Consider the following 20,902-nt stretch of genomic DNA (forward strand, 5'->3'; position numbering starts at 1 on the left):
ATGATGCATCGACTTACAACTAGTTGAATGACACTTCTGTTATTGCCTGAGGGGGGTCTGTATCGCTTTTACTGGCACTTAGTGACTTTGAGAAGGGTGGGAGGAACCCTGCCGCACAAAAATCTACAAATGTGCTGACATGCTTTACGGCAGTGGTCCCCAACCTTTTTGTAGCTGCGGACCGGTCAACGCTTGAAAATTTGTCCCACGGACCGGGTTTTTTTTTTTTTTTTTTTTTTTTCCTTAATAAAGAAATACAATCATGTGTGCTTACGGACTGTATCCCTGCAGACTGTATTGATCTTTGTTGATATATAATGTATATATTGTGTTTTTTATGTTGATTTAATAAAAAAGTATTTTTATTTTTTTTTTGTATTTTTTATTTTTATTTTTATTTTTTTAATTTCTTGTGCGGCCCGGTACCAATCGGTCCGCGGACCGGTACCGGGAACCACTGCTTTACGGCATACGTCACTCCACCTTAGTTAAAAAGACGGAAGTCGATGCGAACGCCTGCGTGTCGCCAGAAAACTAAAAGAAGAAGAAGAAAAGGAAGAACACCTATGTGCAGTTACTGCCGAAGCTCCAAAACAGCCAAAGAAACGAAAAGTTTTGCCTGAGGAGACAAAAACAAAAACACAGAGCTTACCCAGTCAGGAATTGTATCATACATTTCTTTATTAGTGTAGTATCTCTCTTGTTGCCATGGCCACCCCCAATTAACGACTTTTCCTACTTTGAGTAGGGGTGAAAATCTTTGGGCCCCTAACAATTCAATCCAATTCAGATTCCTGGGGTGACGATTCGATTCAGAATCGATTCTCGATTCAACACATTTCTCGTTACACACCAATTCTCGCAATGTATTATTTGGTATAATAATTATAATAAAGCGTTTTCAAAACAGGTTGCAGGTTAGAAAAACTCCTTCTGGTTGCACGGCCTAAAAAACTATTTTTAAAAATAGATTTTTTATCCAAAAAAAAAATATATCCATCCATCCATCCATCGCATCCATTTTCTACCGCTTGTCCCATATTTTTTTTTATTAAATCGATTTTTGAAACTTATGAATCGATTTAGAATCGGGATGAATAATAATGTAAACATAATCGTATGTGAAGAGATTTTTTGTGCACCCCTACTATATTATATAGTGTTGTAATATTGCTGGACTAGCCTGGGCACCACTTTAAAGTTGCCTGCCTTTTTCTAAACAGTATTGTTTTTATATTGATGTTGTTTCAACTTGCAGAATATTCCCTGATAATCTAAACTGGGAAATTGTGCAATATGAATGGAATTTTTTTATTTTTTATTTTATTGAATGTTTAACATTTTTTATCAATCAATTATTTTTATTTGGATAATATTTTTTTAAGTACAGCACAATGAACAATCACACTTATATTTAACAATACGGCATGTCCACAAGGAGTAGGAATAAGTAAATGTTATCTGATCCCACCCGTGTCCCATGAAAGTGTCTGATATTGTTATCAGGCACTGTTCTTCTATCCATGGAAAATACTTTAATCAAGCTTTTTTGTGTCAGAATAATAAAAACCCAATTTAAAGCCATAATATGTAATAATTGTACTCTACCTTCAAATCAGTGCACTGGCTTGTAATAAGGCAAATAGCAACTCTCTTGTTGCCATGGTGACCCTGGATCACTTACCTTAGTGGTCACTGAACACTTTTCATGTTACAAGTTGTGTATTTTTTGCCACACACATGTTTTTCCATCATCAGTTGCCATGGGGCATAATGTTTCCAGCAAACTGTAGAAACTTCCGGAAACGTTTCATTGCAATTTCCACTGTTCCATGACTGCTAGTGACCATTAATCTTATTTTATGACATATTTGACTTGGTTGTATTCCATAAAAGTACTTTGATCGATATTGCGTGTGAAAATATTCCCTCCCAAATATAAAACATCTGATTTAAAGTCATTATGTGTAATTCTTTTATGTTCTAATTTCACCTCAAGGAAAGAATAGGGTGGCGCAATGGCTTGTATTGAAGGCAAGGCAAGTTTATTTATAATTTGTACAGAAAATTTTAAGGTAAAATAAAAAATCATAATTCAAATTTTTAAAAAAAATCTCTTTTAATTCAAATGAAAAGGTAAAAACATTTCTTTAAAAAAGCATATAGCTAATTTTTTAAATATAGTTTTTTACTGTCTTCTTTTAATGCTATAATGTTTTTTTTCTTCTGTGGCACTGAGATTTGTTGTTCAAATGTAAAGTGAAATACAAATCAAATCTATTATTCTTATTATTATAAAAATCTAATCATGTAGATCAGATACTTTCAGTTGTCATATTATCCTCATATATCATAATAAAGAAAACAACAACATTCTTGTTGCCATGGCGACCTGGCCTACTTTCTACTTTTACAGAATTTCTGTAACATTGCCAATCCAGGTTGGACACCGCTGAGCATTACAGTTAGCATTGGAGTTACATTTGTAAAATGTAGATTTAGCACAGTTTATCACAGTTGCAGAAAAAAAATATATGGTGATGCAATAATAATACACGGCTTCTGCCTTTCGTGGCAGAGGACATGGTTGCAAAAACTAAGGGAAAGTAATGACTCGCGAGAAGCCAAAACAAAAAACAAAAATGAATATTCCCACAGGACTGTAGGGGGCGCCCTACAGCATTAAAAAAAAACAACCAATACACTTGGCTACTGCTGCTTTTAACGCCGCCCTTGTTCTGCCCTCAGCTCCTAACTTAAAGGGGAGGCCTCGGAAGAAGAAGCTGTCCTTTTTGCAACGAAGGGACTCTCAGGGTCAAGGGTCATCAGGGCCAAACCAGGGGTCGACAACAACAGCAGCGGTGGCCGCGGCGCAGGTCGCCATCAGCCTGGACAGCAAAAGTCCAAAGGTGGGTAAAAATTGACTCAGATGTTGATGGAGTACAACAACATTGATAGATTTGTTTTAAAATGGATCATTTGTGAGCTTATTTGACAGAAAGAGTCTTTATTCCAGGGATCCCAGATCTCCTCTATTTAGCCGAATTCCGATATTCTTTAAGCACATGGATTTTCAACTGGAGTGGTACGCGGGCTCCATGTAGTGGTACGCCAAAGAATCACTTAATAAAAACTAGGAATGTTCAGATGCCAATATGGCAATATTTAGAGGTACAGTTTAGGTATCGGAGAGTACGGTATTTTTCGGACTATAAGGCGCACTTAAAATCCTTTCGTTTTCTCAAAACTCGACAGTGCGCCTTATAACCCGGTGCGCCTAATGTACGGAATAATTTTGTTTGTGCATACCGACCTCGAAGCTATAATATTTGGTACATGGTGAAATGATAAGTGTGAGCAGTAGATGGCAGTCACACATAAGAGATACGTGTAGACTGCAATATGACTCAACACCAACGTTTTATACGTTCCATTGAAAATATAGAACATTACGCTCAAAAATCTATCAAAATGTCTTAGTACGACTTTGGTAAGCTATGAAGCCGCACCGCTTGATGGATTGTACTGTGCTTCCATATACGAGTATTATTATGGTGTGTGTATACGGTAAGACATTTTATCTGGCATTTTGTTTCACAATATTATGCACAAGCAACATTTCTTACCTTCTGGTACCTGCTGATATGTATTTGGGATCCGCATAAGTCCTGAAAATTTGCGTGTGGCTGCAATTGTAGTCAGTGCCGATGCCGTAGTCAATAATCTTCTTCTTTTTCTCTATTTTCTTGTTATGGGACATTAATTCTCCGCTGTTGCCATTTCTAATATAAAGTAGTGTAAAGTTCTTACTTATATCTGCCACGGAAGCGCTAAAACATACCGGTCTAGTGAGTTTACATAATACACCCAAGGAACTTTAGATATTAAAGAGTTCCGGTCAGGCGTTTTTTCACGGGACACATTTCCGGTGTTGTTATTGCACTAGTGAGCCACGGATGAGGAGATGCTTCTCCGTTATTAATTTAAGTAAAGTCTGAATGTCATTAAAACACTTAGCTCCATCTTTTGACACTTCTTCCACTACCGTCCTTGCACGCTACACCGCTACAACGAAGATGACGGCGAAAAGACGCTGTCGACGGTGAGCCTCGTAAATAAGACCGCCCACAAAACAACGCATCCTGAAGCGACTGTCAGAAAGTGGCTTGAAGTTGATCTGTAAAACATAATCTATGCAACATTTTGACCAAAGAACCACCATTACATGTTATGTAGACCAGTGGTCCCCAACCACCGATTGGTACCGGGCCGCGCAAGAAATAAAAAATAAAAAAATAAAAATATATATATATTTTTTTTTTTTTTTAAATTAAATCAACATAAAAACACAATATATACATTATATATCAATATAGATCAATACAGTCTGCAGTGATACAGTCTGGAAGCACACATGATTGTATTTCTTTATGAAAAAAAAAACCCCGGTCCGTGGGACAAATTTTCAAGCGTTGACCGGTCCGCAGTTACAAATCGGTTGGGGACCACTGATGTAGACCACAAGAAAGTGTTTTCAATTTTTAAAAAAATTATAATAATTAGGGATGTCTGATAATGGATTTTTGCCAATTTCCGATATTTCGATATTGTCCAACTCTTTAATTACCGATACCGATATCAACCGATACCGATATATACAGTCGTGGAATTAACACATTATTATGCCTAATTTGGACAACCAGGTATGGTGAAGATAAGGTCCTTTTTTAAAAATAAAATCAAATCAAATAAGATAAATAAATTAAAAACATTTTCTTGAATAAAAAAGAAAGTAAAACAATATAAAAACAGTTGCATAGAAACTAGTAATTAATGAAAATGAGTAAAATTAACTGTTAAAGGTTAGTACTATTAATGGACCAGCAGCACGCACAATCATGTGTGCTTACGGACTGTATCCCTTGCAGACTGTATTGATATATATTGATATATAATGTAGGAACCAGAATATTAATAACAGAAAGAAACAACCCTTTTGTGTGAATGAGTGTAAATGAGTGTAAATGGGGGAGGGAGTTTTTTTTGGGTTGGTGCACTAATTGTAAGTGTATCTTGTGTTTTTTATGTTGATTTAATAAAAAAAAATAAAATAAAAAAACCGATACCGATAATAAAAAAACGATACCGATCATTTTTGATATTACATTTTAAAGCATTTTTTGGCCGATAATATCGGCAGGCCGATATTATCGGACAGCTCTAATAATAATATGACCCCTTTAATGCGCCCTATAATCCGGTGCGCCCTTTGTATGAAAATAGACCTGACTAGACCCGCTCATTGGCAGTGCGCCTTATAATCGGTGCGCCCTATGGTCCGGAAAATACGGTTCTTATCATTAAATCTGCGATACCATACTAGCAAGGAATTTTGTAAGGAACCTCGGGTGTACGACCTAAATAAAGCGCAGACAAACCAATAAGTCCGTTAGCATGCTAACGTTGCTACACGGAAATGACTTCTTCTTCGTCTCTTTTCCCTGGAAATGGAAGACCAATACAGCAATGGAGGACTGCGTTACCAAAGCAAACATCATGACGGCGGTGTGGCAATATTGCAAACTCGAGCAGCCAACAAGTCGCAGGGCAACATGCAAACTTTGCAATATCCCCGTTTTGAGGGAAGGAACACTTGTAGGACGTTAAAAATACACGCAACTTATATTGCTTGTATTGCGACAATGAAGTCACTGCAGCTAAAGCTGACGAGGCGGGACAAAAATCAACAAACACTGACAAATTAATTCTAGTGGAAATACAAAAAATTGCGAAAATCCCAATGTGGAGTCGGCATTTGCGGTAAACTAATCCAATTCATAGTATGGGTGATCATCCGCTCTCAGTGGTGGAGAATGTGGAATTTTGCTGCTTGTCAGGTCGAAACAGCCATTCCCAATCTGTATAAGACTGTTAGCCAACTCATATCCACAAAATTACAAAGCACGGACTCTGACTGCTTCACGACAAGATACTTGGAGCAGCGATGTTGCATCTTTATCAGTGATTATCTTTAAAAGCATATTAGGCCTGCCAGCGGGCTATTGCTTGGATTCACATAACACCACGTCCGGCTCATTGAACACGCGTGGTGGTCAAGCCAGCGTCTGTTCTCAATGCGTACAAGGCGACATTTAGCCTTTCTCGAAGAAAATTGCCCCATGTTTGCATTGTTTCCGTTCAAATTGCAAAAACGCTAATTGTTTCTTCTGAGTTCTTCGAGAGGTAATCAAGAAGGGCGAAAGAGTGCAAGATTTTATGAAACGACGACAAGAAAAAGTAGCACACACAGTCGAATAATGCACAAGTTTGCAATGATCACTTTGTTAAAGGCCTACTGAAATGAAATGTTCTTATTTAAACGGGGATAGCAGATCCATTCTATGTGTCATACTTGATCATTTTGCGATATTGCCATATTTTTGCTGAAAGGATTTAGTAGAGAACATCGACGATAAAGTTCGCAACTTTTGGTCGCTGATAAAAAAGCCTTGCCTGTACCGGAAGTAGCGTGACGTCACAGGTTGTGGAGCGCCTCACATCTGCACATTGTTTACAATCATGGCCAGCAGCAGCGAGAGCGATTCTGACCGAGAAAGCGACGATTACCCCATTAATTTGAGCGAGGATGAAAGATTTGTGGATGAGGAAAGTGAGAGTGAAGGATTAGAGGGCAGTGGAAGCGATTCAGATAGGGAAGATGCTGTGAGAGGCGGGTGGGACCTGATATTCAGCTGGGAATGACTAAAACAGTAAATAAACACAAGACATATATATACTCTATTAGCCACAACACAACCAGGCTTATATTTAATATGCCACAAATTAATCCGCATAACAAACACCTCCCCCCTCCCGTCCATATAACCCACCAATACAAATCAAACACCCGCACAACACACTCAATCCCACAGCCCAAAGTACCGTTCACCTCCGTAAAGTTCATACAGCACATATATTTCCCCAAACTTACGTACGTGACATGCACATAGCGGCACGCACGTACGGGCAAGCGATCAAATGTTTGGAAGCCAAAGCTGCGTACTCACGGTAGCGCGTCTGCTATCCAACTCAAAGTCCTCCTGGTTGTGTTGCTGCAGCCGGCCGCTAATACACCGATCCCACCTACAGCTTTCTTCTTTGCTGTCTTCATTGTTCATTAAACAAATTGCAAAAGATTCACCAACACAGATGTCCAGAATACTGTGGAATTTTGCGATGAAAACAGACGACTTAATAGCTGGCCACAATGGTGTCCCAATCCGTGACGTCACACGCAAACGTCATCATACCGAGACGTTTTCAGCAGAATATTTTGCGGGAAATTTAAAATTGCACTTTACTAATCTAACCCGGCCGTATTGGCATGTGTTGCAATGTTAAGATTTCATCATTGATATATAAACTATCAGACTGCGTGGTCGGTAGTAGCGGGTTTCAGTAGGCCTTTAAAGGCTCGTTTGATATACTTTTAACGTTTATTTCCCTTTTAAGTATTATCTTGATATTATTTGTATTTCTTAAACACATTTTTGCTACTAGTGTTTCGAAAAGCACCAACTCGACGAGTCTAAATAAATTAAATCAAATGTGAGCAAAACCTACGTTTTTAACAAAGGCAGCAATCATAAATGAAGCTTTATTTTGGTAAAGACAGGGAAAAACTTGCTACTCGTAAACGGTGCATGCGACAACAACAAACATGGCTGTAGACGCGAAGTGAAATCATGAAATGCAACCTTACCCGAGCAAAAACGATGCAGTCTTGATACTAATTTCCTTGACCCAGCCACACACAAATAAGTTGTAGACCTCCATGCTTTTCCGAGTTTTCATCTTTTTTTGTCGTGTAGAATGGAGTCTGGAGTTGATATGTAGTAACGCGACCGACGTATAATCCTTGTTATCACTGGACAAATCTTTGTAATGTTCATATTGTTTTTACTCAGCCAGCATTTGTGGGTCTGATGGACCCGTTGCATTTTGTGGCTTTTAATGCCTCACAATCAAACACTTTTATGTTAAAATACTGAACAGATGTTTATTGGGATAAGGTAAACATCTGTTCGGTATTTTAACATAAAAGTGTTTGATTGTGAGGCGTTAAAAGCCAAACAACAGTATGAACGTTGCACGGAAAATTTCTCTGCCAGTTTTTGCGTCCCACAGGGATTCTTCTTTTGTGTTTCTGCACCTGCGGTTCCCACACAAGGTTGCAACATTGTTTGTCAACACTGTCTGCTCTCATTTTCTCGCACATTTGACCCTCTGATGTTCTGTGTACCTACACTCTGTCCCCCTCCTGTCTAGGCCTGCTGTGTGTGTGTGTGTGTGTGTGTGTGTGTGTGTGTGTGTGTGTGTGTGTGTGTGTGTGTGTGTGTGTGTGTGTGTGTGTGTGTGTGTGTGTGTGTGTGTGTGTGTGTGTGTGTGTGTGTGTGTGTGTGTGTGTGTGTGTGTGTGTGTGTGTGGTACACAGAACATCAATTTCCACACTTCTATTAGCCCCGGTCCAGTGGACCCGGACATCTTATATGTAATAGAAATGTGTAGGGGGGGGTGTATGGTGTGTGGTCATTAAATATGTATTCTGATATGTGTTCTTCACAGAAAATGAGCCAAAGTCAGTGAGTCTCAGTTTGAAAAATTAATTAATTGTATAATTTTTCTTTTAATAAAAAATGAAAGCGGGTCCCACAGACCCGAACACCACACAAGGGTATAGATCCCTATAAAGTAAAGGGATCTATTCAATTGCATAGTTTGATTTTTTTGCTCGTATTTGCTTTTTGCAGGAAGATTTTTAAGCCTCTTTTGTAGTCTTTTGCTTGCTGTAAAACACACCTTGACCACCACTGGTTTTTACTTCCGGGAAGTAAGTTTATTTATTTTTTATTTTTTTATTTTTTCATAAAAGAAATACAATCATGTGTGCTTACAGACTGTATCCCTGCGGAATGTATTGATATATAATGTATATATTGTGTTTTTTATGTTGATTTAATTTTAAAAAAAATATTAATTTTTTTTTTTTTTTTTTCTTGTGCGGCCCGGTACCAATCGATACCAATCGGCCCGGTACCGGTCCGCGGCCCGGTGGTTGAGGACCACTGTCTTAGATACGGTACCCTTATTTAATTTAGAAACATTTTTGACCAACTTCAGCCATTTTATACTGAAAAATAAAATTAAGTAATCTAAATAAATAGTAATACATTGTAATTGATCAGCAACATTAACTCAGGAGCCCAATATATAAACTACAACAATTAATAAAACAGTTTGTGCTAATTTAGTTTTGTGAACAAAAACAAAGAAGTCATTAATAATGTCTACAATGAGCATGTTTTGTTGTGCACAGCTTTTTGAAGCGGAGTTTGAAGCACGGTACTGCATGATACTGATAAAGCATATGGGGGGGGGGGGGGATTTTATTTTATTTTATTTTTATTTTATTTTATTATTTTTTTTCATAAAGAAATACAATCATGTGTGCTTACGGACTGTATCCCTGCAGACTGTATTGATCTATATTGATATATAATGTATATATTGTGTTTTTTATGTTTATTTAATTTAAAAAATATATATATATACATATGTTTATTTTTTTTCTTGTGCGGCCCGGTACCAATCGGCCCGGTACCGGTCCGCGGCCCGGTGGTTGGGGACCACTGTCTTAGCTAAAAACCATTGGGAAGTTTTCTTGCATTTTTACAGAATTGCTATGTAGGAAATGTCTTGTGCCCCAGCTAATATTTCTCAATTCCTCTATTTTTGTTTACTTTGCTGGGATCCCTGTTATTTACAGTATATTTCAGTGTTTCCCACTCCCGCTGTGTTCTAATATTCCGACTCAAGCAAACAGCCGCCCTGAAAAAGCCTTTTTTTCCGCAGCTGTTATCCCAATGAGCTTGGACAGCTAAATCAATATTAGCAATTCTGTCTTGAAGCGAGAGTCCAGCTAATCTGCGCTTAATCTGCGATGACAAGAGGAGCCGCTTCATTGGGAATCAATGAGAGGTTACCCCTCCCAAACCCCCCCCCACCCCCCGCGGCTCGCCTGCCTACTTCTTTGGGCTCCGACCCACACATGAAAGATGAAACAGAAGTTTTAGTTTTTGATGTCCTCTCCTCGCAGGCCAAAGCAAGCTGTAAAGCGCTACCCAACGGCAAGATTAGCTCCACCGCCAAACACAAAGCCGGCGGCCTCGGGAAGAAGACGCATCCCGAGGAGAAGGAGCGACGGAAGGAGGCGGAGGAGAGGAGAGAGAAGGAGGAGGACGAGTCGTCGTCTTCGTCGTCGTCGTCATCGTCGTTATCGTCAGAGAGCCGAGAGGACGAGCAGGCCTTCCTCGTGGAACTCTACAAGTACATGAAGGAGAGGGACACGCCCATCGAAAGGATCCCCTTCCTGGGCTTCAAACAGAGTGAGTTCCCTTCCAAATAGTGTTGTCAAATTTTAAGTTTGAGCTAATCCAAGTAGTGCATTCAAGTCAAACATGTTTAAAACTCTTCCTGTATGACATTGTGACAATAACATTTGTGTCGAAATATTGTCGTTTTTTTTTTTTTATTGATTTGAATTATGCAAGTGCTTTCCCTGTGATTAATCATGATTAATCCCTATTCAAAAGTGGGACTAATCCATTGCTTCTTAATTATTTGCTGTTACGCCTAAGGAAGAAGAAAAACATTCTTCCCCTCCCTCACTGCGACTATAAATAGTATAATTTGTCTTTAAAATTGTTATAAGTACACCTCTGCATAACAATGGATCCTGATTAACATTAAAGAAAACAAGACAAAAGAAAGAAATATAGATCAATTTACAACAAATAATGTTATTAACATTGGTTATTAGTCTAACATAAACTATTTAAATTGCATCAACTTGCCTGATATTCAAAAACATGTACCGTATTTTTCGGACTGTAAGTCGCAGTTTTTTTCATAGTTTGGCCGGGGGTGCGACTTATACTCAGGAGCGACTTATGTGTGAAATTATTAACACATTACCGTAAAAAATATCAAATAATATTATTTAGCTCATTCACGTAAGAGACTAGACGTATAAGATTTCATGGGATTTAGCGATTAGGAGTGACAGATTGTTTGGTAAACGTATAGCATGTTCTATATGTTATAGTTATTTGAATGACTCTTACCATAATATGTTACGATAACATACCAGGCACGTTCTCAGTTGGTTATTTATGCGTCATATAACGTACACTTATTCAGCCTGTTGTTCACTATTCTTTATTTATTTTAAATTGCCTTTCAAATGTCTATTCTTGGTGTTGGGTTTTATCAAATAAATGTCCCCAAAAAATGCGACTTATACTCCAGTGCGACTTATATATGTTTCTTTCCTTCTTTATTATGCATTTTCGGCCGGTGCGACTTATACTCCGGAGCGACTTATACTCCGAAAAATACGGTATCCTTATTTAATTTAGAAACATTTTTGACCAACTTCAGCCATTTTATACTGAAAAATAAAATTAAGTAAACTAAATAAATAGTAATAAATTCTAATTGATCAGCAACATTAACTCAGGAGCCCAATATATAAACTACAACAATTAATAAAACAGTTTGTGCCAATTTAGTTTTGTAAACAAAAACAAGGAAGTAATTGATAATGTCTACAATGAGCATGATTTGTTGTGCAGAGCTTTTTGAAGTAGAGTTTGAAGCATGATACTGCATGATACTGATAAAGCATATTTCCCCAGGGTCATATGCATTGCACTGCGCCCCCCTTCCCCACCCTACCACATCCCACTCCCCTCACTATAATTAGAAAAAGTGAATTAATCTGATTTAAGAAATGAATTGATTGACAGCACTACTTCCTAAACAAGTCAGTGCTCAGTGTCCTCCTTCGAGTAGGCAGCGCCATTTGGGACTTCCAGGCCCTTAACCTAATGCCAGACCCCAGGGCTGAGAGGTTTTGAGGCCCCCCATCCCCTGATTTTGCAGAGTGTCATTACAAAAAGTGTAGTCAGGTAGTCTACATCACGAAAAGCCATTTTTTCTTTCAGGACATACAACAGCTAGTTTTCCCTTTTTGAGCCAGAAAAGCATTACTGTATTTTCTGGACTATAGAGCTCATCTATATATAAGATGCACCCACTAAATTTGAGAAGAAATAATATTTTTCCATGTATTAGTCGCACCAGACTATAAGCCGCAGATATATATGTACATTGTGAAATTAGTTAGTTACACAAATATTTTGTAAATGTTTATTTACATACCTTACCTTAATTGTTTCCAAACAGTGCCTATAACATGGCAGTAAAACGGCGGATCAAGTTAAACAGAAGTCATTGTCATGGACCCACTAGCTGCGGAAGCTAGCTCTCCAATCAGCTAAACAGACTCAATAACTGCACGATGACGTTTTGGTAAATTTACTAAGGAATTTTTTTAATTGAAACAATACAAAAAGAATGCCATTGTAAGTCAATACCATAACACTAACACAGACATTCGTAAATGTGTAAGCATATTAGCTAATACTAATGACGTTAACTTGATTACATTACGATAGCACGTACATACAGTATGTGCATGAAAACACTACTGTTGAACATGTGACGGTTTAGTAAGTGTAAAACTTACAAACGTTGCGTGGAGTGATAAATAAAGAATCGATTCGAGTAGAACGCTATTGATGACTAGTAGACGGAACAGCACTGGTACTTCCGGTTAAAGGCACTAAACAGAAGGTAATACTGTAGAAATTTAACCTGCAGTGAGTGGAATCGTCCAAAAGATGGCGCCATAACACAAACAGCAAAATACTTTTTTAGTGTCTCTGTCTGTGTTTTATGAAAAGTATTTATTGAATAAAAAAAAACATTATGGCCATTGGCAAAGAAAAATCCATAAATTAGCCGCACCGTTTAATAAGCTGCAGGGATCAAAGTTTGGGAAAAAATAACTGCTTATAGTCCGGAAAATACGGTATATTTGTATTAACATATCAATGAACTTAGACATAAGCATCACTGACCACTAAAGGTGCTCTTTGCAACTTGCTCACAGTTACATTTTTCAAAACAGCAATAAAACAAGAACACCATTACCTAGTTTATGTTACCATTAGTGGTTTAACATAACAATGCACATGCATGTTTTACGTACATACGTAGTTATGTCATTATATCCTAGAAGCCGTAAGAGGGCAGAATATAACATAGGAAAGTTAGCGCCCTCTAGACATGTAAATGTGTAAACAGCCTCTCTATCCAACAATAAAAACATACAATAATAGCATCAAATGATTAGCATATTATTATACCCTCTGTGCATCAAACTAGTCAACCCCAGCACCCTTTTTGTTGCCAACTCTGTGAAAAATAAACAACTTGTTGGCAGAGCCAGTCTTTTCCCCTTTTTTATTTCTGTGAAACAATTTTAGCACTATTTAACTCAAACCAAGATTTATTGAGATGCATGTTCTGGATTATTAAGAATACATGATAAACAAATTGTGGAATATATGATTAGTGTAAAACAACTAAATTAAAAATAAAGTAACCTTCAGTGGGCTATCCCCTAATTCATATTTTATCAGTGACTTCACACCAAGCTGCTACACAACCGCCGCAACTCCTAAAAGGTCCCAATTTTTAACGAAATGTTCACAAAAAAAAGCATATTGGAAGAGTGTTTTTCAAAACCTTGCATTGATACTGGAATTGAGACAGTTTATAACTTATGTAGCTTTAATGCAAATGAACAGTGTTTGTCTCTAAGAAGCGCTATTGTGTACTTTATCCAGTTTTTACATACACACTATCACTCTGCACTCGTCCAACGTAATCGTTGCCAAATATCACATCTAGCAACGTAACATTAAATACACGAAACACAAACATTAGCGACACTAGCATAGCTCTGTGAACTACAGCGCTGGCATAACAGTAGACTACTATATCATTGAACTTCTTACACAGGGGTATTTACGGGTTTTATACCACTTAATGGTCACTACTATAATGATCTAAAAAAATGTTGTTGTAATTATATGTCACTGACAACAAAAAAGTGAATTAACTTCAACATCGTGCTAGGTTAGCCTTTTGGCTAAAGAAAAACAAAATAAACAACTTACAGCTGTGTGTTGGCAGAACTTCAGGCTGTATTTTAAGATCATTTTCTTAACCTTAGGGGGCCGTCAAAAATATCTGTTTCGTACTAAGTTTCGTACTTAATTGTAATACACTGTTCCACCACTTGTGGCAGTAATGACTATATCAAACACAGGAGCATAAATCATTGTTTTAAGCGCAAAAATTAATACGTTTCGTACTTAATTGTAATACACTTTTCCACCACTTGTGGCAGTAACGACTATATCAAACACAGGAGCATAAATAATTTTTTAAGCGCACAAATTAATAAGATTCGTACTTAATTGTAATACACTTTTCCACCACTTGTGGCAGTAATGACTATATCAAACACAGGAGCATAAATCATTTTTTTAAGAGCAAAAATTAATAAGTTTCGTACTTAATTTTAATACGCTTTTCCACCACTTGTGGCAGGAATGACTATATCAAACACAGGAGCATAAATCATTTTTTTAAGCGCAAAAATTAATACATTTCGTACTTAATTGTAATACACTTTTCCACCACTTGTGGCAGTAATGACTATATCAAACACAGGAGCATAAATAATTTTTTAAGCGCACAAATTAATAATAGGGGACGGCGGTGGCGAAGTTGGTGGAGTGGCCGTGCCAGCAATCGGAAGGTTGCTGGTTACTGGGGTTCAATCCCCACCTTCTACCATCCTAGTCACGTCCGTTGTGTCCTTGGGCAAGACACTTCACCCTTGCTCCTGATGGCTGCTGGTTAGCGCATTGCATGGCAGCTCCCGCCATCAGTGTGTGAATGTGTGTGTGAATGGGTGAATGTGGAAATTCTGTCAAAGCGCTTTGAGTACCTTGAAGGTAGAAAAACGCTATACAAGTATAACCCAAAAGAAAAAAAAAAAAAAAAGATTCGTACTTAATTGTAATACACTTTTCCACCACTTGTGGCAGTAATGACTATATCAAACACAGGAGCATAAATCATTTTTTTAAGAGCAAAAATTAATAAGTTTCGTACTTAATTGTAATACACTTTTCCACCACTTGTGGCAGTAATGACTATATCAAACACAGGAGCATAAATCATTTTTTTAAGCGCAAAAATTAATACATTTCGTACTTAATTGTAATACACTTTTCCACCACTTGTGGCAGTAATGACTATATCAAACACAGGAGCATAAATAATTTTTTAAGCGCACAAATTAATAATAGGGGACGGCGGTGGCGAAGTTGGTGGAGTGGCCGTGCCAGCAATCGGAAGGTTGCTGGTTACTGGGGTTCAATCCCCACCTTCTACCATCCTAGTCACGTCCGTTGTGTCCTTGGGCAAGACACTTCACCCTTGCTCCTGATGGCTGCTGGTTAGCGCATTGCATGGCAGCTCCCGCCATCAGTGTGTGAATGTGTGTGTGAATGGGTGAATGTGGAAATTCTGTCAAAGCGCTTTGAGTACCTTGAAGGTAGAAAAACGCTATACAAGTATAACCCAAAAGAAAAAAAAAAAAAAAGATTCGTACTTAATTGTAATACACTTTTCCACCACTTGTGGCAGTAATGACTATATCAAACACAGGAGCATAAATCATTTTTTTAAGAGCAAAAATTAATAAGTTTCGTACTTAATTGTAATACACTTTTCCACCACTTGTGGCAGTAATGACTATATCAAACACAGGAGCATAAATAATTTTTAAGCGCACAAATTAATAAGATTCGTACTTAATTGTAATACACTTTTCCACCACTTGTGGCAGTAATGACTATATCAAACAGAGGAGCATAAATCATTTTTTAAGAGCAAAAATTAATAAGTTTTGTACTTAATTGTAATACACTTTTCCACCACTTGTGGTATTAATGACTATATCAAACACAGGAGCATAAATAATTTTTTTAAGAGCAAAAATTAATAAGTTTCGTACTTAATTGTAATACACTTTTTCACCACTTATGGCAGTAATGACTATATCAAACACAGGAGCATAAATCATTTTTTTAAGCGCATAAATTGATAAGATTCGTACTTAATTGTAATACACTTTTCCACCACTTGTGGCAGTAATGACTATATCAAACACAGGAGCAAAAATCATTGTTTTAAGCGCAAAAATTATAAGTGGTGAAACTGTGTTATGATTTACACCTTAATTGTATTGAAACAAATATATTATTAATTTATTGTATGTAAATGTATTTTTCGTCAGTTATTTATGAGTCCCTTCTTTTGCAGTATATTTGATTTGTATTGATTTTGTAATCAGCCTGACCTAAGCCTTGATAATATTTGTCATTAGCACATGCTTTCATATCATTTGACAAGGCTGTAAACTGTAAGTAGGTTAGATATAAATATTGAATACGATTAAGATGACTAATTCAGTGTTGTTATTTTCGTGGAAAAGAAGGGCTTTGATGTCAAAAAGGCTAAGGACCCCTGTTTTAAGATGTGCAGCAAAGCCTGCTTTGCCTAAATGTGTGCATTAGAAGCACAAAATGTCCGAAAAAAAAGGTTGCCCCCAAGAAACCGTCTCTTTATGTACGTCCTCTCAAGAACATCACATGTCTTTGATGGAGGTCGGGCAGAGGTGGCACACGTGAACGCCGTAAAGGTCACGACGTGGCGCCTTCAAGGTGCGTCTTGTTTTGCTTGTCATTTGAGCGACCTGGCGGGCTTTTTCCGCTTCTTTGTCAGCTTTCATTCCGCCAGCGAGGAGAAGGCATTTGCATTCGCTCCCGAAAAAGATTCATCAAAAGAAGGCGTTTCAAAAGAGCGGCGCGAGACGTGCGCGGAATGGAAAGGCGACACTTTGTGTTTGGCTTTAAACTCGTTAGTCGCCGACTGCTGCGTGAAGGTGAGCTGCGGCCGCCGTCATCTGGTGTTAAATAGGTCAACGTGCACGCTTTTTGGCTCTTTCATTTGCCGGTAGAAACCGTGCTACTTCATTGGCAGCGAGCGAACACACCAAAAAAATGAAATGATTCATAATTCATTGTCTTATTCTCATCACGAATAACGATAAAGACGTTGGTTTTAACACAGCAACAGATGGCTGACGAATTCCGCCCTGTTCGAATTCCTTCCCACATCGCAGTGATTTACCTATAAAGGACCCCACGCTGAGTCCCAACACGGACGCTTTATCCCACCTGGTCTTACCCATGTAGTCATTAAACGCTCACACAGAAGACAGAGTGTCAGTTAAGAAAAAGAAAAAATAATCCTGCTAATGTTGTATTTTTTCTGCTGCTTTAACACACACACACACACACACACACACACACACACACACACACACACACACACACACACACACACACAGTCCATTTGTTCTCCTGCCTGCCCTGCTTTTATATTGAATTTATACGCGGCCCCCGGGGCTGTATGCATTAAACATGTCAGAGCAGAGCCGCTGATCTGAGGCCCGTCGGCCCCTTAAGTCTGTAATAAGCATGTGTACTTTACAGCGCCCGCTCTAAACCTTTCAAATAACGTGTTGAGCCTCCACGACGGGGCATGTTTAAGTTATTATTTTTCACCATGGCTCTATTAGAGCGGCTCGTGTTCATGCTACGGTCTCGCTGTAGCTGTAACTTGATATTTAAAATTAAAAAAAACAGTCGCTGTTATTTATGACAGGTTTAGAGAAAAAGAAGTGCTTCAACGACAGCATTGAGAATAAGCAGGTGTTAAAAAACAATATTAAAGTACTTTTCCCACAAGACTATACAACATAATTGTAGCGTTGGTGGATGGCATAGTGCAGTGATTCTCTAACTGTGTGATTAAAATACAGTGTTTTATTTTCCCATATTCAAACACAGTGTTACTGTTTAATATTCCCTTAGATCAGTGGTTCTTAACCTTGTTGGAGGTACCGAACCCCATTAGTTTCATATGCGCATTCACCGAACCCTTCTTTAGTTAAAAAAAAATAATAATAATAATTTTTCAAATTCAAGACAAAGTTATATGTTTTTGGTAACATTTTAGTATGGGGAACATATTCTAAGTAACAATGACTTAATTTAGAGCAGGGGTCCCCAAACTACGGCCCGCGGGCCGGATCCGGCCCGCCAGCGTCCAAAATCAGGCCCGCGGGAAGTTCCAAGTATAAAAAAATACAATAAAATTTAAATACAATTTTAAATTTTTTTTAAAAAATCTGTCTTTTCTTATCCACTTAGTACAGCTTGCTACTCACGGTGTCTCCTAGCCGCTCAGGCAAATCATATTGTCTAAAAAGGCATTTTCTCATCGATAACGTGACATCATTGCGGGCGCTATATATATCGAATATATATATATATATATTTATATATATATATATATATATATATATATATATATATATATATATATATATATATATATATATATATATATATATATATATATATATATATATATATATATATATATATATATATATATATCTACATATGTATGTATATATGTGTATATATATATATATATATATATATATATGTATATATAGATATATATAGATATATGTATATATCAAATATATATAGATATATGTATATATCAAATATATATATTTATATATATATATATATATATATGTATATATATATATATATATATATATATATATATATATATATATATATATATATATATATATATATATATATATATATATATATATATATATATATATATATATATACACATATATATATATATATGTACACATATATATATATATATATACACATATATATATATATGTACACATATATATATATATGTATGTATGTATGTTCAAAAGTTTGGGGTCACCCAAACAATTTTGTGGAATAGCCTTCATTTCTAAGAACTAGAATAGACTGTCGCGTTTCAGATGAAAGTTCTCTTTTTCTGGCCATTTTGAGCGTTTAATTGACCCCACAAATGTGATGCTCCAGAAACTCAATCTGCTCAAAGGAAGGTCGTTTTTGTAGCTTCTGTAACGAGCTAAACTGCTTTCAGATGTGTGAACATGATTGCACAAGGGTTTTCTAATCATCAATTAGCCTTCTGAGCCAATGAGCAAACACATTGTACCATTAGAACACTGGAGTGATAGTTGCTGGAAATGGGCCTCTATACACCTATGTAGATATTGCACAAAAAAACAGACATTTGCAGCCAGAATAGTCATTTACCACATTAGCAATGTATAGAGTGTATTTCTTTAAAGTTAAGACTAGTTTAAAGTTATCTTTATTGAAAAGTACAGTACATTCCGGCCCCCGGCCAAATTGTTTTAACCCAATGCGACCCCCGAGTCAAAAAGTTTGGGGACCCCTGATTTAGAGTTATTTGGTTAGGGTTAGGGTTAGAGGGTTAGGGTCAGGGTTAGATGATTAGGGTTATAATAAGGCCATGCCGAATAAGGCATTAATAAGTACTTAATAATGACTAATTAAGAGCCAATATGTTACTAATTTGCATGTTAATAAGCAACTAATTAATGGTGAATATGTTCCCCATACTAAAGTGTTACCATGTTTTTTTACTGGTGCACAAAATGAACCGTGCATGAACATCACCTTGTTCACACAACAAATTACACACCTGCAAATCAGTCTGACTTCTGCTGTTGCCGTATCCGTAATACGCCGATAGGGAGAAGTTTTTATTTACACGATGAGTCGGGTGTGTATTGACCTCCGCCGAACCCCTGAGCCCGACTCACCGAACCCCTAGGGTTCGATCGAACCCAGGTTAAGAACCACTGCCTTAGATGAAACCTCTGCCTTGTTTTTAATGAGTAGGCCTACCACATTACTGTATTTTAATTTAGTTTTCTGAGGTGTTACTTGGTGAAAAAAGTTTGAGAACCACCAGTGCTGTACTTATAATAATAATAATAATAATAATAATAATATATTTTATTCGTAAAAAGCACTTTACATTGAGTAAACTACCTCAAAGTGCTACAGTGTATTAAAATAAATAAAAATAAAAACTAGAACAGCCTAATAGCTAGAACCCGGTCTCCCATTGTTCGTAGCTTTGTCCTCGGAGGTTGGAGGAGGTTAGCCTGTCAGCCTTATGAGCGTTTGCTTGCTTTATGGGCATCAATCAATCAATGTTTACTTATATAGCCCTAAATCACGAGTGTCTCAAAGGGCTGCACAAGCCACAATGACATCCTCAGCTCAGATCCCACATCAGGGCAAGAAAAAACTCAACCTAATGGGCATGAAAAATGACAACATTACCTTAAGAATACGCCTGTTTGTTCGTCAAGTGCTTGAGGGTGTGACGTCACGAGCAACAAAAGTATCAAAATATGGTACTGTTTGATTTTAAGTGAGCTGGTACCAGGTAGTACTGATGAAATGTCATCTGTACTGTACGTATAAAGTACCGAATTCGATTCTCATCCCTACTTGCCGCACTGTTGTTTACAATGAACTCGTCAGCACTATAAATGCTGACTGAGCAGTTTGCGCTTTGCCGCTATTACAACATTGGTTCTGCTGCTGTTGTGTTGTAATGATATACTTGTTAATAAACGACCATGTGGTCAAAAACAGCTACTTCCCACTTTATCAAGCACTCCAGATCATTATTAAATATACAAAAAAAATGTTTAAACTTAATTTAAATGTTTTGATTAGGGCTGTCAAAAATAGACTTAGACAAACTTTAATGATCCACAAGGGAAATTGTTCCACACAGTAGCTCAATTACAAAAGATGGAAAGGGTAAGGATGGAAAGGATCGTGCACTAAAAGAACACCTCCAGGCA

The 20,902-nt window shown here is 37.2% G+C and overlaps 1 protein-coding gene across 2 annotated transcripts in view; it reads left to right on the forward strand.

Moving 5' to 3' along the window:
* Positions 1-20,902, forward strand: part of arid5b (AT-rich interaction domain 5B) — a 337,352-nt gene that overhangs the window by 249,458 nt on the left and 66,992 nt on the right. For both annotated transcript variants that reach the window (XM_062059039.1, XM_062059040.1), the window contains 2 exons: positions 2,749-2,909; positions 10,157-10,445. In XM_062059039.1, coding sequence (XP_061915023.1) covers positions 2,749-2,909; positions 10,157-10,445 — 450 coding nt within the window. The remainder of the gene's footprint in view (positions 1-2,748; positions 2,910-10,156; positions 10,446-20,902) is intronic.

Source organism: Entelurus aequoreus, linkage group LG09, assembly GCF_033978785.1.
Source record: "Entelurus aequoreus isolate RoL-2023_Sb linkage group LG09, RoL_Eaeq_v1.1, whole genome shotgun sequence".
NCBI classification, from domain to species: domain Eukaryota; kingdom Metazoa; phylum Chordata; class Actinopteri; order Syngnathiformes; family Syngnathidae; genus Entelurus; species Entelurus aequoreus.